Below are 15,318 nucleotides of genomic sequence, written 5' to 3' on the forward strand. Positions count from 1 at the left end.
ATTTATGGGCTCTCTTTTTTTTGTCCCATTCATCTGTGTATTGGATTTTGTGCCATACTATTTTGATTATTATAAGTTTACTAGAGGCCTGGTGCGTGAATTCATTGGGCCGGGCCAGCCAGGAAGAGGGGCCACAGGTGGTTGGCCGGCCAGCCCTGCCCCCTGGTCAAACTCACGGTCGAGGGGACAATTTGAATATTAGCTTTTTATTATATAGGATAGTAGTTTGACATCAGGGTGTGTGATATCTCCAACTTGTTCCTCTTTCTCAAGATTGCTTTGGCTATGTTTTTGTGTGTGTGTGTGTGATTCCATATAAATTTTAGTAGTATTCTAGTTCTGAGAAGAATGTCATTGGTATTTTGATAGAAATTGCATTGAATCTGTAGATTGCTCAGTTAAATTTATTCATGTATTTTCTTTTTTTTACAACTATAAATAGGATTTTATTTTTCCTTCTGATGGTTATTAGTATATAGAAACACAACTGATTTGTGTAAATTAATTTTGTATCCTGCTACTATACTCAATTCATTTATGCTATTAATTTTTGGTAGATTCTGTATGGTTTTCTGTATAGAATATCATGTCATCTGAAAATAGTGACAGTTTTACCTCTTCATTTACAATTTGGATGCTTTTTATTTCTTTACCTTGTCTGATGACTGTGGCTAGGACTTTTAATACTATATTGAATAGTAGTGGTAAGAGTGAGTATCCTTATCTGTTTCTGATCTTAGAGGAAACACTTTCAGCTTTTCATCATTTAGTATAATTTTAGCTGTGGGCTTATCATATATAGCCTTTATCATGTTGAGGTAAGTTCCTTTTATACCCACTTTGTTGAGAGTATTGATCATAAATGATGTTGAGTTTTGTCACATGCCATTTCTGCATCGGAGATGATCATATAATTTTTATTTTTGGTTTCTGATGTGATGTATAACATTGTTTGGAGGATATTGAACCATCCTTTCATTCCCTGGTATAAATTCCACTTGATCATGGTGCATAGTCCTTTTAATGTATTGTTGAATTTGGTTTACTAGTATTTTATTGAGAATTTTTGCATCTATGTTCATCATGGTTACTCACCTGTAATTCTCTTTTTGTTCGTATCTTTGTCTGGTTTTGGTATCATGGTAAAAGCTGCCCTCATAGAATGAGTTTGGAAGCAGCCCTTCCTCTTTAATTTCTTTGAATAGTTTGAGAAGGATAGGTATTAATTTTTTTTTAAATGTGTGGTAGAACTCACCTGGGCTTTTGTTTGTTGGAAGTTTTTTTATGACTACTTCAATTTCATTGCCAGTAATCAGCCTGTTATATTTTCTATTTCTTCCTGGTTTAGTCTTGGAAGTTTGTATGTTTCTAGAAATTTATCCATTTCTTCTAGATTGTACAGTTAATTGGCATGTAATTGTTCATAGTATTCTTTAATGATCCTTTGTATTTCTGTGTTGTCTGTTGCAGTCTCTCCTCTTTCATTTCAGATTTTATTTGGGCTCTCTTTTTTTCTTGACAAGTTTGGCTAAAGATTTGTTAATTTTACTTATCCTTTCAAAGAACCAGCTCTGAATTTCATTGTTCTTTCCTAATTTTTTGGTCTGTATTTCATTTATTTCCACTCTATGTTTTCTTCCTTCTACTTACTTTGGGTTTTCTTTATTCTTCTCTTTCTAGCTCCTTTAGATATAAAGGTAAATTGCTTATTTGGGAATTTTCCTGTTTCTTGAGGGAGGCCTGTTTAGCTATGAATTTCCCTCTTAGAACTACTTTTGCTGCATCCCATACATTTTGGAAGGTTGTGTTTTCATTTGTCTCAAGGTAGTTTTTGTTTTTGTTGTTAATTCTCACCTGGGTATATTTTCCCATTAATTTTCAGAAAGAGTAGGGGAGGCAGGTAGAGACAGAGAGAGAAAAACATGTGTGAGACATACCAATTGGTTACCTGCCTCCCGCAAGCATCCCGACCAGGGCTGGGGATTCAGCCTGCAACTGAGGTATGTGCCCCTTGACTAGAAGTGAACCTGGGACCCTTCAGTCTGCGGGCTAATGCTCTATCCTTGAGCCAAACTGGCTAGGGCTCAAGGTAGTTTTTAATTTCCTGTTTCATTTTTCTCTTTGACCCATTGGTTATTTATTAGCATGTTATTTAAATTTCATGTATTTGTTTTATCCAGTTTTCTTCCTTTAGTTGATTTCTAGTTTTATACCATTTGGGTCAGAAAAGGTGCTTGATATGATTTCAGTCATCTTGAATTTATTGAGGCTTGTTTTGTGGCCTAATATGTGGTCTCTCTTGGAAAATGTTCCATATGTACTAGAGAAAAATGTGTATCCTACAATTTGGGGGTGAAATGTTCTAGAAATGTCTATTAAGTCACCCTAGTCTAATGTGACACTTAAGGCCATTATTTCCTACTAGTTTTCTGTCTGGATGATCTATCCATTGAGGTAAGTGGGGTATTAAAGCCCCCAACTATTATTTTATTACTGTTAATTTCTGGCTTCGTGTCCATTAATATGTGTTTTATATTCTTGGGTGTGACTATGTTGTATGCATATTTACAATTGTTATATGCTCTTCCCGGATAGACCCCTTTAACATTATGTAATATTCTTCTTTGTCACTTTTTAAAAACTTTGTTTTAAAGTCTATTTTGTCTGATATATTTATTGCTACCTTAAATCTCTTTGATTTCTATTTGCAGGGAGTATCTTTTTTCATACCTTCATATTCAGTTGGTGTGTCTTTTGATCTAAAGTGAATCTCCTATAGGCAGCATATATAAATGGTCTTGTTTTTTATACATCTGCCATGCTATGTCTTTTGATGGGAGCATTTAGTCCATTTACATTTAAAGTAATTATCATGAGGTATGTTGTGGCTTATTGCCAATTTGTTGTTTTTAATTTTTTTCTGTTTCTGTTGATTTTTTTCCTTTTGGTATGCCGGTTTTTTTCAATTAGTGTTTTGTTTGGGTTTCTTTCTCTTTAGTTTTGGTTACCATATATCCATCTATATCTACAGCAGTCTCTTTTAAGATCATGTGTGTTTAAGTTCAAACACATTCTAAAAGTACTACATTTTTACCCCCCCCACACACACACATTTTGTTAGTAATGTCATGTTTTATATCTTTTTGTTTTGTGTATTCCGTATTTATTGTAGTTGTAGTTTGTTTTGCTAGTTTTATCTTTTTAAGTGATGGATTCATTGTTTATTATTTATTATATACTAGAGGCCCAGTGCACAAAAATTTGTGCACTTGGGGGGGGGTCCCTCAGCCTGGCCTGTGCCCTCTGGCAGTCTGGGACCCCTTGGTGGATGTCCACCTGCTGGTTTAGGCCTACTCCCCGGGGGATCGGGCCTAAGCTGGCAGTCAGACATCCCTCTCGCAGCCCAGGAGCCCTCAGGGGATGTCCACTTGCCAGCGGGGACCAGGCCTAAGCTGCAGACATCTTAGCGTTGCTGAGGAGGCGGGAGAGGCTCCCGCCACCACCACTGTGCTGGCAGCCATCAGCCTGGCTTGTGGCTGAGCAGAGCTCCCCCTGTGGGAGCGCACTGATCACCAGGGGGCAGCTCCTGCACTGAGCGTCTGCCCCCTGGTGGTCAGTGTGTGTCATAGTGACCAGTCATTCTGCTATTAGGGCCAATTTGCACATTGCCCTGTTATTATATGCCTGGTGCATGGGTGGGGGCTGGCTGGTTTGCCCTGAAGGGTGTCCTGGATCAGGGTGGGGGTCCCCGCTGGGGTGCCTGGCCAGCCTGAGTGAGGGGGGCTGATGGCTATTTGCAGGCTGGCCATGGGCCCCAGCCACCCAAGCTCCCATTGGATGCTGGCTGGAAGCAGGTATCTGGGATTTATTTATCTTCTATAATTGAAACTTTGTTGCCTTTAGCAGAGGCCACAGTCGGCCAGGGCAGGCAGGAAGCTTGGCTTCCTCCATTGCCGGGGCAACCAAGCCTCTTGCTTGCTCCAGCTCTGTGGCTGCCAGCCGCCATCTTGGTTGGGTTAATTTGCATATAGTCATTCTGATTGGCTGGTGGGCATGGCTTGGGGGCATAGTGAAGGTATGGTCAATTTGCAAGTTTCTCTTTTATTAGGTTAGATTTGCCTTTACCAGTGGTTTTCTCCTCCCTGTATTTTATTTCAAGTTATTGTTTTTTCTTTTCTGCATGAAGAGGATCTCTTACCATTTCTTGTGAAGCCATTTTAGTGGTGGTGAACTTTTCATTTTTGCTTGTGTGGGAAGCTCTTTATCTCTCCTTGGATTCTGAAAAATAACCTTGCAGAGAGTATAGTAGTCTAGATTGTGGGCTCCTTTTTATGTCCTTTAATATTTCCTGCAACTCCCTTCCAGTCTGTAACATTGCTGCTGAGAAATCAGCTGAGTGCCTTATGGGGGTTTCCCTTGTATGAAACTTGTTTCCTTCCTGCTGCCTTAAAGATTGTCTCTTTACCCTTAACTTTTGCCATTTTAATTACAATATATCTTGGCGTGGATTCATCTTCTTTGAGACTCTCTGTGCTTCCAAGACTTTGATGTCCCTTTCCTTCCTCAGATTAGAAAACTTTTCAGCCATTATTTCTTTAATATACTTGCTGGCTCTTTCTCTCCTTTTTCAGAAATCCCTATAATCCTATAATGTTTGAGTGCTTGATATTGTGCCAGAAATCCTTCTTATTTTTAAAAATTCTTTTTCGTTTTGCTGATTGGGTGCTTTCCACTACTTTTTCAGATCACTAATCTGTCCTTCTGTGTTAACTAACCTGTTTATTGATCAGAATGGGCAAAAAAGATATTCATGTAATAAACTGTCCTACTGAGCTATCCAATTCCTTCTAATGTGTTTTCCTTTTAAGTTTTTGTATTCTTCATCTCTATTTGGTTCTTTATTTTCTAACTCTCTGTTGAAGTTCTCTGAGTTCTTCTATTGTACTCTCAAGTTTGTTGAGCATCCTATGACTGTTTAAATTTTTTATCTGACCAATTATTTATCTGTTTCAGTTTATCTCCAGGTTTTGTTGTTTATTCATTCATTTGGGGCATATTCTTCTGTTTCCCCATTTTGTTTGACCTTTGGTGTTTGTTCCTATGAGATGAGATCGCTCTCTCTCCCAATCTTGAAAAAATGGTCTTGTTTAAAAGTGGCCTCTGTGTAGACTCTGGGGTGGGGAGTGGTGGTTTCTGGGATGCTGCCTGGCCTGAAGTTGCAACTTCCAGGTGGTATAACCTGGTTTGTATGAGCTTTCCTGCTGTGTCAGGTGGGGCAGTCCTATAGGTTTGTGCTACAGAATCCTGCTGATTCTGCTTCTGATCTAGGTAGAACAACCTGGTGTGGGGGGCTGAGGCAAGCCCTGTTGTTTTGATTGACTGCTGCTGGTCTGGGTTGGGAGCCCTGTGTAGGCCTGAGGTACAGAACTCTCCCTCTTACTGGTGGGGGGGGGGGGTACTTTCTGCTATGCATACAAGGCTCACCCTATTGTTTTGATCGACTGTTGTGAGAGCCTGGTCAGAGATAGAACACCATGTAAACACGATCACCACAGCACCAATTTCCCTCTCTCTAGACACGGCTACCCAGGATGCATGAGCTAGGGTTCTCGTGGTTCTGCTTTGGGTGCTTGCAGCCGTGGCCTGGTAAAGGGTAACCTCTGCACCCTGTTGGGCCTGTTGATTATAGCTCCAGATGTGTGTGGGGGGGGGGGGGAGGGGAGAGGGGTAGGAGGGGTTGTGCACACCTACTATGGCTCACTTATTTTCCTGCTGGAGTTAGCTCCAGGAGGGCTGGCTAGAGATGTGTTACTGTAGCCTAGAAAGTCAGCCAGAGCACCTAGTTAAGCTCCTACTGAGCTATCTAAGTGCAGAGGGCATGTAAACAGTGGTGCTTACCAGTTCCTTCGTTCCTGATGGGTTCCCTCAGATTTCTGGTGGGCTCCCACAGTTCCCTACTCTTCTTTATGTAGTCTTTCTCTCCTTTGTTGTTCAGTTGTCTCTCAGAAGGAATTTCTCTAAATACAGGTGTACATTCAGGCATTTGGAGTTTTCATGGGAGAGGGCAAACTCCATGTCCTCTTTCACCCCCATTTTGGACCCACCTCCTATAATTATTAAAACCAAGGAATTAATACAACACTACTATTAATCTGTAGACCTTATTCTGATTTTGCCAGTTTTGTCTCTAATAATCTTTTCTGATCCAGGAACCAGTACAACATCCCACTTGATTTAGTTGTCATGTCTACTTAGTTTCCTCTAGTCTTGACAGTTTTTGTCTTCCGTTTGAAGTGTCAATAATTCTGTAGAATTTCCTTCAGTTTAGATTTGTATGATGTTTTCTTATGATTAGGTTGAAGTTAAGTATTTTTAACAAGAATTCCATAGGTGATGCTTTGTACTTCTCAATGCATCACACGGTGGTATCAATTATGTTTTATTAGTGATGTTAACTTTGATCACTTGGTGGAGGGTGTTTGAAAGGTTTCTCCACTATAAAGAAACTCCTTTTCCCTTTATAATTAAGTATTTTGTAGGGAGATTCTGCAATTATGCAATTAACCTGTTCTCTACAGTTTTCACCCACTAATTTTAACATCTTTTAGTGACTTTTCGTACAACAGTTATCACAGTGGTGTTTGCTTAATATTGATTTTCTATTTCTATTGTTCCTTCTATTTGGTTAACTGAAATTCTAGTGTAAGGAATAGCTAGCTTTCTCTTCTAATTTATTTAATGATTGATTTATTTCACACCACCTCATCTACAATGAACTGAATGGCAGAGTAATGAAAATGCTTTGGAAATAAACTATCCAAACTTCTTTGCCCAAAATCTCACAGCAAAATATTAAGTTTTTTATATAATAAATTCTGACAAGTCAAAGTTCAAGAAATGTCACTCACCATTGTGTTTCTTTGTCTTCAATTTTAGCTCAACAGATTCTTCCATAAGGATTTAGTAGTGCCTACTTGCATTAATTAACTTTAATGTAATGTATTGAAAAATACCTATAGTATTTATGTAATATTTAAAGACATTTCCATTTAACAGGTGCCGGAGCAGTTCTGATTCCTCGTTTAGACATTGTGATTTCCTTCGTTGGAGCTGTGAGCAGCAGCACATTGGCCCTGATCCTCCCACCTTTGGTTGAAATTCTTACATTTTCTAAGGAACACTACAATATATGGATGATTCTGAAAAATATTTCTATAGCATTTACTGGAGTTGTTGGTTTCTTGCTAGGTACCTATGTAACTGTTGAAGAAATTATTTACCCTTCTCCCAAAGTTATATCTGGTACTCCACAAAGTCCCTCTCTAATGAATTCAACATGCTTTACATCTGGTCTGAAATAGTTGACATGGAATTATGAGTCTTCTACTTTTGTCTCAATTCTGAAAATGATTAAAATAAGTACTACTAGAATACATTGCCATTTCCTTAAAAATAGAACCAAACTCTTTTCTTTTGGCACAATATTGATATTTTGGCAGTAAATTTCAATTCTTTACCAACAGTGGTAAACTATTACAGATTCTTGGTTTTAAATATTAGCAATAAAATTAAAACGTTAATTAAAAGACTTCTGTTATTCTTCATTCAGCCAGAAATAGTTTAACCAAGATCCTTTTATCCTCATGCTACTGTTTGCCACCCAGCTGAAGAGAGAACAGGATTCAACAATAAGAGAATTAAAGGACGCAAGTAAAACTCCAGACCATCCCAGTGAATGTCAAAGCATACTTTGTGTATAGTGTAAAAATATCTCGATTATTTTTTTTTTTATTAGAGAGCCAAATACTTATGATTAGCCCCTGGAAGTATAGAAAACTCTCACTAACCATAATGTTAGCATCAGAAATCCATAAAACCAGAATTATTTTTGCAATATTCTGTCATGGTACTTGATCTCCATAATGAAAACTACGAGGTACTCTACAAGATTCTGCCTTGGTGTTTCAATTAAATTTGAAAGAGACTTTAAAGGTTACCCAATACAATTCCCTTATTTCTCACCTGAGGAAATTAATGCCCAGAATGGTTAAGTAACTTGGTCAAGATCACTCAGCCTTGAGATCTAGAGAACTGAACTTTCAATTCCTAGTCCAGGATTTTTTATTTCTCACATCACATCTATAAAAAAGAATAAATTCAGTTCAGTTCAGTTTAACTTTAGTGCTGAGTCCATTTAATTATTTTTAATACTCTGAAAGCCGGTGATCTTTGAATAGCACATGTGACCTGAGCAGAAAATTGACTCTAAAAAGCCTGCACTTCAGCCATATAAACCTCAACAAGGAAAAGAAGCAATTTTTAAAAAAACAACAAAATAGAAACCACTTGCTAGTTTAACTGCTGGCTGGTAGAAGGTGCCAAGCTCTTACTATTTCTCTTTGTGGTGTGAGCTCTTTTTATTTCTTCCTTTGGAGGTTGTTTTAGGCACCATCCATTCTTCTTAATGGCAGAAAATAGATATCTGACAAAATACAGGATATTTTTTCATTGTTTCCTGCCCTGTGGCTTTCCGTTTATTGATCAGAATGGGCAGAATAAATAAAAAGATATTCATGTAATAAACTGTCTACTAAACATTGAGATACTCTGTTTCTTCCAGAGAAATACTTCTCTCTATTCCATGTTCTTCAAGCCCAGTTATTAGCCAAAACAAAGAAACTCAGTTGATATGGAGGATTAAAATTAAGTGTAAAACTAAGAATCCTGATTTTTAAAAAATTTATAATTTAAAACATGTTGAACTTTTTAATCAGGCTGGTGGTACTCTAATTTGTAATAGTATAAGACATCAAGATCACTGTCGTATATATATTCTATATTTTTATATGTAAATGTTAACTTAGTTCAAGTATATTTTGCTTATATCATGAATGAATCATCGAGTAAAATCCTAAAGAAATATCAGAAGCTTTATTTTGGTACAAATTCATATGAATCAAACTCTTTTTTAAACATTTGCATTGAGTAATACCAATAATTCTTTGTGATACTTTTATGTCAAAACAATGTTATGTTGAACATTTAGTCATATTGAGAAGATATGAAAGAAGTTATAGGAAAAGTAATCATCACTGAAACTAGTGTTATATAATTTTGAATCTAAGAATAAATCAGGAGTTTTAAAAAAAGTTTAGTGTATAAACTGACTTCGAAACCATTTAATAGAAAGCACTATTAAGTTTTTGTCAGCTGTTTTTACTATTTCTAGTCCGCGTGTGAAATTTTATTTTATACATTCACCTGTTTATTTCCCTTATGAATTCATCTAATTCAATGAAATTTTGATTAGTTTATCATAGTAATAGATAAAATTTAAATGAATAAATGTTGAGCACAGTATTAACTAGGCTTTCTCATGCAGTGAGTGCTTAACTGACATCCAATACTTAATTAGCAATACTTTCGGTACAAAGAAAAGTTGAAGTGCAGAAAAGAAGAGGACTAAGAAGGGAGAAAGTAGTTTTAATTCTTAACAGGAAACACTATTTAGATTTAAATTATAAATGTACTCTTATTTAAGGATTCTTTGATGATGTATTTTATTTGTAAAAAAATCAGTGGGCAATATTTTTCCTCTGAAAATTTAGTTTTAATGAGTCATAACATTTTCTAAAGATTTTTAGATAAGGTATTTTTATTAGACAAACCTTTGCTTTTATATTAGGGCCTGGAAAAATGAGAGTGATTGCACCTGCCAAATCTGTGTTTGGTATCTTTGCTCCATTACATTATGGCTAAAATTATTACTTCAGCATTTCATCTGTCACCACCATAAAGTCCCCTCTTCTCTGAAAGCTGATCAGGTGCCTGAGAGCCTTTCCTAACTGGGGTGAGGGAAAGGAAAGCTTTGATACCCTGTTTTCAGTTATCACTAGTCCCTTACATCCAAAAGGGCTTCACCAGTTTTAAAACTGACTTGTCAAAACACTGGTTCTCAGACATTTTTTATCAGAGAATCTTCTTTTCTTGACATGGCCAGATTTCTCCACAATTAAATAAGAACTAGGGTTTTTTTCTTGGTTAAAGACCAATTTGTATGGTGTTACCAAATGAAAGAGCTATTGTATTAGCAAGTGCCACATGTTTTAATAATGTCCTCACTGGATTCTCCTTTATTAAAACCATTTCTGCCTCTCACCTAGGATGCACTTAACATTTTATAAGCATCTTATGCAATATGCATGTTGTAAGTTTCTTAAGGCCTAATTTCATAATAGTTACAGAAAAGCTCTCTAACTACAAAATACTCTAAAATATTACTTGAAATATTAATTGAAGTTCTACATTAGTGCCATGTCTTGCTGTGGCAAAGCACAGGTTTTCTGTAGCTTACCTGTGGCACCTCTTCACTGTAGACATCCGTCAGCATAGCATCAGAACAGTACGTTTGTTTACTGATATCTATACCCATTGGGTCTTGGCCTCAGTTCTCCTTTCTCTAAAAGGAAGAAGATACAGAATATAGATCATGGAAATAAGTAAAATTAACACCAGTGGCTCAATGAATATTTTCTGTTGAGGAAAAAATAATTTGATAAAAATATTGACCATTGATAATATGAGTTTTTAAAAAACTGAGCCTATTTTTAGTTTCCCCTTCATACGAAAATTTGAGAAATTGTGATTTTAAAAGTATAACCATACATTTCCTAACATTAAATGGCTGACTGTAACAATTAATTAATACTTTAGCAATATTATGGTTAATCTTGTTTATGCCACTAGTGTTCACCAGGCTAAACGACTTTCTGCAAGTGATTGGTTTTTACCAAGGAGATAAGAAAACATGCTTAAGAAATGTCTAGGAATGCTATATATTGCTGTATGATAAATGGTAAATATTCTTAAAAATTAGCTAGTTCTTATGCACATACATCAGTGATCTATTTGAACTAGATACTAATACTAACGTACCATTTAAACTGGGTCCAGAAAGATGATGTGTTGAAGTATCACTCTGAAAATTATTCCATTAGCATTTTCTTGATAATATATAGGAAAACATGTTTATGCCATAAAGAAATTAAGCTGTGGATTTTTATTTTTCAAAATGATTGTGTTAGTTTGAGTGAAAATTAGATGTCATTGCACTTGAGTCAATTCTGTTTCTTTTAACTTATTTTTTTTTTGTAATTTGAAAAAAATGCCTTGAACTGTAACTTCTCAATTTTCAATAAAATATATTATTTTGCTTGCAAATGCCTTTTAAAATAAATTTGTCCTATATAAGGTTAAGAGACATTGACAAATGTCATAGCTGAAAAAGGCATTAGTTATGTGTAGTATTCTCATAACATTTTAATAACTTTTTGTGGTTAATACTTTGTCATGTGACCTTCAACCTTGGAGCTGAATTATGTACCTCTAAGAGCAGATGTTGATCAACCAAAGGACTTGTATGCATGCACATAAGCATAAGTGATGGATGTGGACAACAGGGGGTGAGGGTGAGGACAGGATTGGGGGGATGAGAAGACATTGGGGTGATAAGGACACATTTGTAATATCTTAATCAATAAAGGGGGGGAAAAAAGAAAAATGAAAGGACATTCGGCACTCAAAACCATGACCTGGACTTCCTACAGAGTAAATGCAGAATGAGCAGTCTGCAAATGCTGCATTCATGATTTAATGTACCACTTTCTTAAGGTCAAGTAGTAGTAGTAGTACATGCTCTTGGCAAACAACAGAAGGAAAACAAAGAAAAAAACCATAGGGTTGGGATAAGACTTAGGTATACAGATATATAAATGCAATGAAAAGCCCTATGGAATACTTGCTGAAAGAAAAAATTAGCCACTTTGTAAAATTAAATTTAGTGGTGGTTTTATGAAAAAGGTATATATAGAGTGGTGGTGGTTTCTTTGTGTGTGTGTGTGTTTTTAACAGATATACACAAGCGCTCAAAATTTTGCCTAGAATTGATGGTGTTCACATTTCAAGGTTGTCCGCAGACCTGAGGGTAAAAGTTTCTTGGGAAAGGTGCATCAGTATTTGAAGGACGGATTTGGTTCAAAGTTTCCCATAAAGGTAGATTTGAAGGCTTAAAATGTACAAGGGAATCAGGTCCTTTGGTCGTCCCAGTTTTCTGTACCATGAAGCACAGAACCACAAGGTACCAGGTGATACAGTGCTTCTCAAACTAAAGCTAATACATTAATCTTGCTTAGGCACTAGGGCAGCCATGGGCAAACGAATAAATGAATAAAACTATTGGAAAAAAAAAGACCGTACCCTTTTATGTAATGATGTTTACTTTGAATTTATATTAGTTCACACAAACACTCCATCCATGCTTTTGTTCCGGCCCTCCGGTCCAGTTTAAGAACCCATTGTGGCCCTCGAGTCAAAAAGTTTGCCCACCCCTGCACTAGGGAGTAATTTTGCTATATCCTCCATCCTGGATCTTTTTGTGGGCTGAAGGACAAGGACTAGATACTGACTATCCAATGCACTGAGCAGAGAGGAATGGTGTGGATCAAAGTTGGGCAGGTCTAGAGCAGAACAAGAAGTAAACCAAAAGACTGGACAATGCAGAAGCAAGCACCTTCAGATGATGTACCTATAACGTCTTGTATCTTTTAGCTCATGCATCTAATAGTGCTTCACAGAAGCACAGAATAGGCACTAGAAAATCTGATTTTGACACTTAAGTCTTCTCTTAGAGATGTATTGTCCACTCGTAGCCAGGAGTTTGACATGCTTGGTGTAGATGCTAAAAAAACAGTTGAATGAATGAATGAAGTGACAAACCTATCAAGGAAAAGTCTATCTTAGAGCTCTGGTATAAAAATTTTGAAGTATGGGGCAAAGTCATGTTTTTGGTACTGTCCTCTTCACCCCTGTGCCTATTTGTTTAATGACTGCAGCCAACCCATTTTCTGCTTGGTATGCTAGCTCGGTGGGCTACACTATTGCAAAAACACCTCCAAGTCTGAGTGTCTTACAGAAAATGCTATGAATCAACAAAGCCTTATAACATACAGGAGCTTCTGATGTGTGCAAAGTCTAATAAGGAAAAGACTGAAAACTCTTCCTCAAGCCTTTATGCCTTCGTGTTGTAATATGAGCAGACTGTTTTGTAAAACAACAACAAACAAAACCAGAAGTTATACTTCCTACCCATTATTTTTAAAAAATCACACATGACCTAGAATGCACTAGAAGGCAAGTGGTCCATGTTTGTCTAAAAACTAGAAGTATCTGCCTAAAGTGTGCCAACAGCCCCAATGAGTATTTTCCTGAACTTTTGATGCTTGAGAGTTTCTGCATGTGCAGCGGTTTCTCTCACGAAGGAGGGTGTTCTCTGGCTGCTCTGAGAAACTACCTGTTGTCAAAGTACACGCCATCACTGGACCCCAGGAAAGATCATACATACCAGAAAAAAAACAAGAGTGGGAATCTGTAAGTGTTGGGAAAGGTGACTGAGATGATCATGTTTTAGAAATAGCTAGAAATGAAAAGTGAAAGTAAGTGTAGGAATGGATATCTGCAAATTGAAATTAACTAAAAATCCATTTGCTCCATATATTGTCTTTCAGGTGTTATTCACTCAGAAAGCACAGTGTGTTCTAGGACCACAATTATACTTTCCAGTATAAAATAAATAGACGATTCTTTTCATTGGAAAAAGACAGGCTTTTCCACAAGGAAATTTTCCACTGGAAGAAAATAAGATTACATTCCTCATGGTAAATGCAGACTCAGGTCATCTTCTTCACTATATTCTTGTAGACTAGCCACCGAGTGTTGATGGCTTGTCAATATCCATATTAAAAGGCAGTGCTAAGACTGCTAATAGCAATGGTAGACATCAACATGGAAGATGCTCATCAAACGGGCATGCAGACAGCAGTTCTACTTTTCAGCTACCTGTATACTATGTATGTGAAGGAAGTGCTTGATGACCTTTGGTTGCTGTAATACAGAAAACGCAGACCACAGGAGAAGAAATATTTATATGTTATTTTGGAGCCATTCTATAGACTGGAGGTGTCTTGTGCTCATTCTGACAGAGACCCAGATTCTTACAAAATTAGAAGAGTAGCCCCTGCATGCAAATCCACACACTGGCTTGGTTTTCAGAGATTAATTAGCAGTCTACCATAGAGTCTCCTAATTGCAATTGTATGCTGAAGGAAATAGTGACAATTTTAACTATGATTAACTTGTAGCTATTGCGTGTACACTTTTTCAGCACATTCTGCCAAGAAATGGACAATGAATATGATACACTATTCCCCCACTGAAGAACCCTGGTTGGTAGAAATAAATGTGCTCTTAGGAACTGTGAGATAGGGGTAAGGAAATTTCTTCCTGACACTGATAATGCTGATTAAGACCATTTCTATTATTTCAAATGTCTGGTTTATCTCAGCAACACCCTCAGTTTTTTTTGACAAGCCTGAATTTATCACTGCAGGGATGAACTACAGCCAATTTTCAGTGGTGAGAATGAGATGTCAGGACTAAAACAAAACAAAACAAGATGTGGTACAAATGCCTCAGCCACTGGGAATTTGACTCACTCCCAATATTTAATGATTTCTTTTTAATTGGAGAAAGCCAAGCAATGAAATCTTAGGTATGTTTAAAAGCCACATCAAGGGGCTGCAATAAAATAAAGAATTGCTTGACGGAACACAACTGCAATCAAAGTAGATCAGGAATTTATTTGTTACTAGTCCAAGTAGACCCAATCAAACTGCCAGCCTTTAATTCAATTTCGGACTTAAGAATTTTCAAGAGACTTAGTCATTAAATCTCCATTAATTCTGGGTCCATGTTTGACCTGAATATCCAGAACTATCTGATGAAGTCTTCAAATACTTGCTGACATTCCCAATCACCTATAATTATAATTTTAGTCCTATAATTTAGTAGCAATAAAGAGGCAGAAAAGAAACATACTGTGTGTAGAACCCAATGCTTAAATTATTGTGCCAAAATTTTAGCAAAAGAATACACTGAGTAACCATTAAGTAGTTTGGGGATAACAAATGTTTGAGAAAAGCTGATCAGAGTGTTGGTGGAATAAATGGCTGAGGGCATTCTCTGGGATGCACAAGTCCTGAAGAAGATGAAAGAGAACCTCCAAGGGGTTTTTCCTGGTTGTAGTCATAGGAAATTGGGAATAAGTGTTGAGACCTGGTGCAAGAGAGGAAGTGTTACAAGTCCTAGGATTTGCATTTGATAAAGACAGTGAATACGGGGATGATTGAATCTTTTGAGACTTCAAACATAACTCATGTAAATAATCACATTAGTGTAAAATAAATTGCATCATTACACATCATT

The 15,318-nt window shown here is 36.8% G+C and overlaps 1 protein-coding gene across 4 annotated transcripts in view; it reads left to right on the forward strand.

The window, feature by feature from the left end:
• Positions 1-11,220, forward strand: part of SLC36A4 (solute carrier family 36 member 4) — a 50,644-nt gene extending 39,424 nt beyond the window's left edge. For 3 of the 4 annotated variants that reach the window (XM_059708160.1, XM_059708163.1, XM_059708162.1), the window contains one exon: positions 7,057-11,220. In XM_059708160.1, the coding sequence (XP_059564143.1) occupies positions 7,057-7,361 (305 nt within the window). In that variant the 3' untranslated portion in view covers positions 7,362-11,220. The remainder of the gene's footprint in view (positions 1-7,056) is intronic. The other variant, XM_059708161.1, reaches the window with a different exon arrangement.
• The last annotated feature ends 4,098 nt before the right edge of the window (positions 11,221-15,318 follow it).

The sequence above is a fragment of the Myotis daubentonii genome, chromosome 9 (assembly GCF_963259705.1).
Source record: "Myotis daubentonii chromosome 9, mMyoDau2.1, whole genome shotgun sequence".
Lineage (NCBI taxonomy): Eukaryota > Metazoa > Chordata > Mammalia > Chiroptera > Vespertilionidae > Myotis > Myotis daubentonii.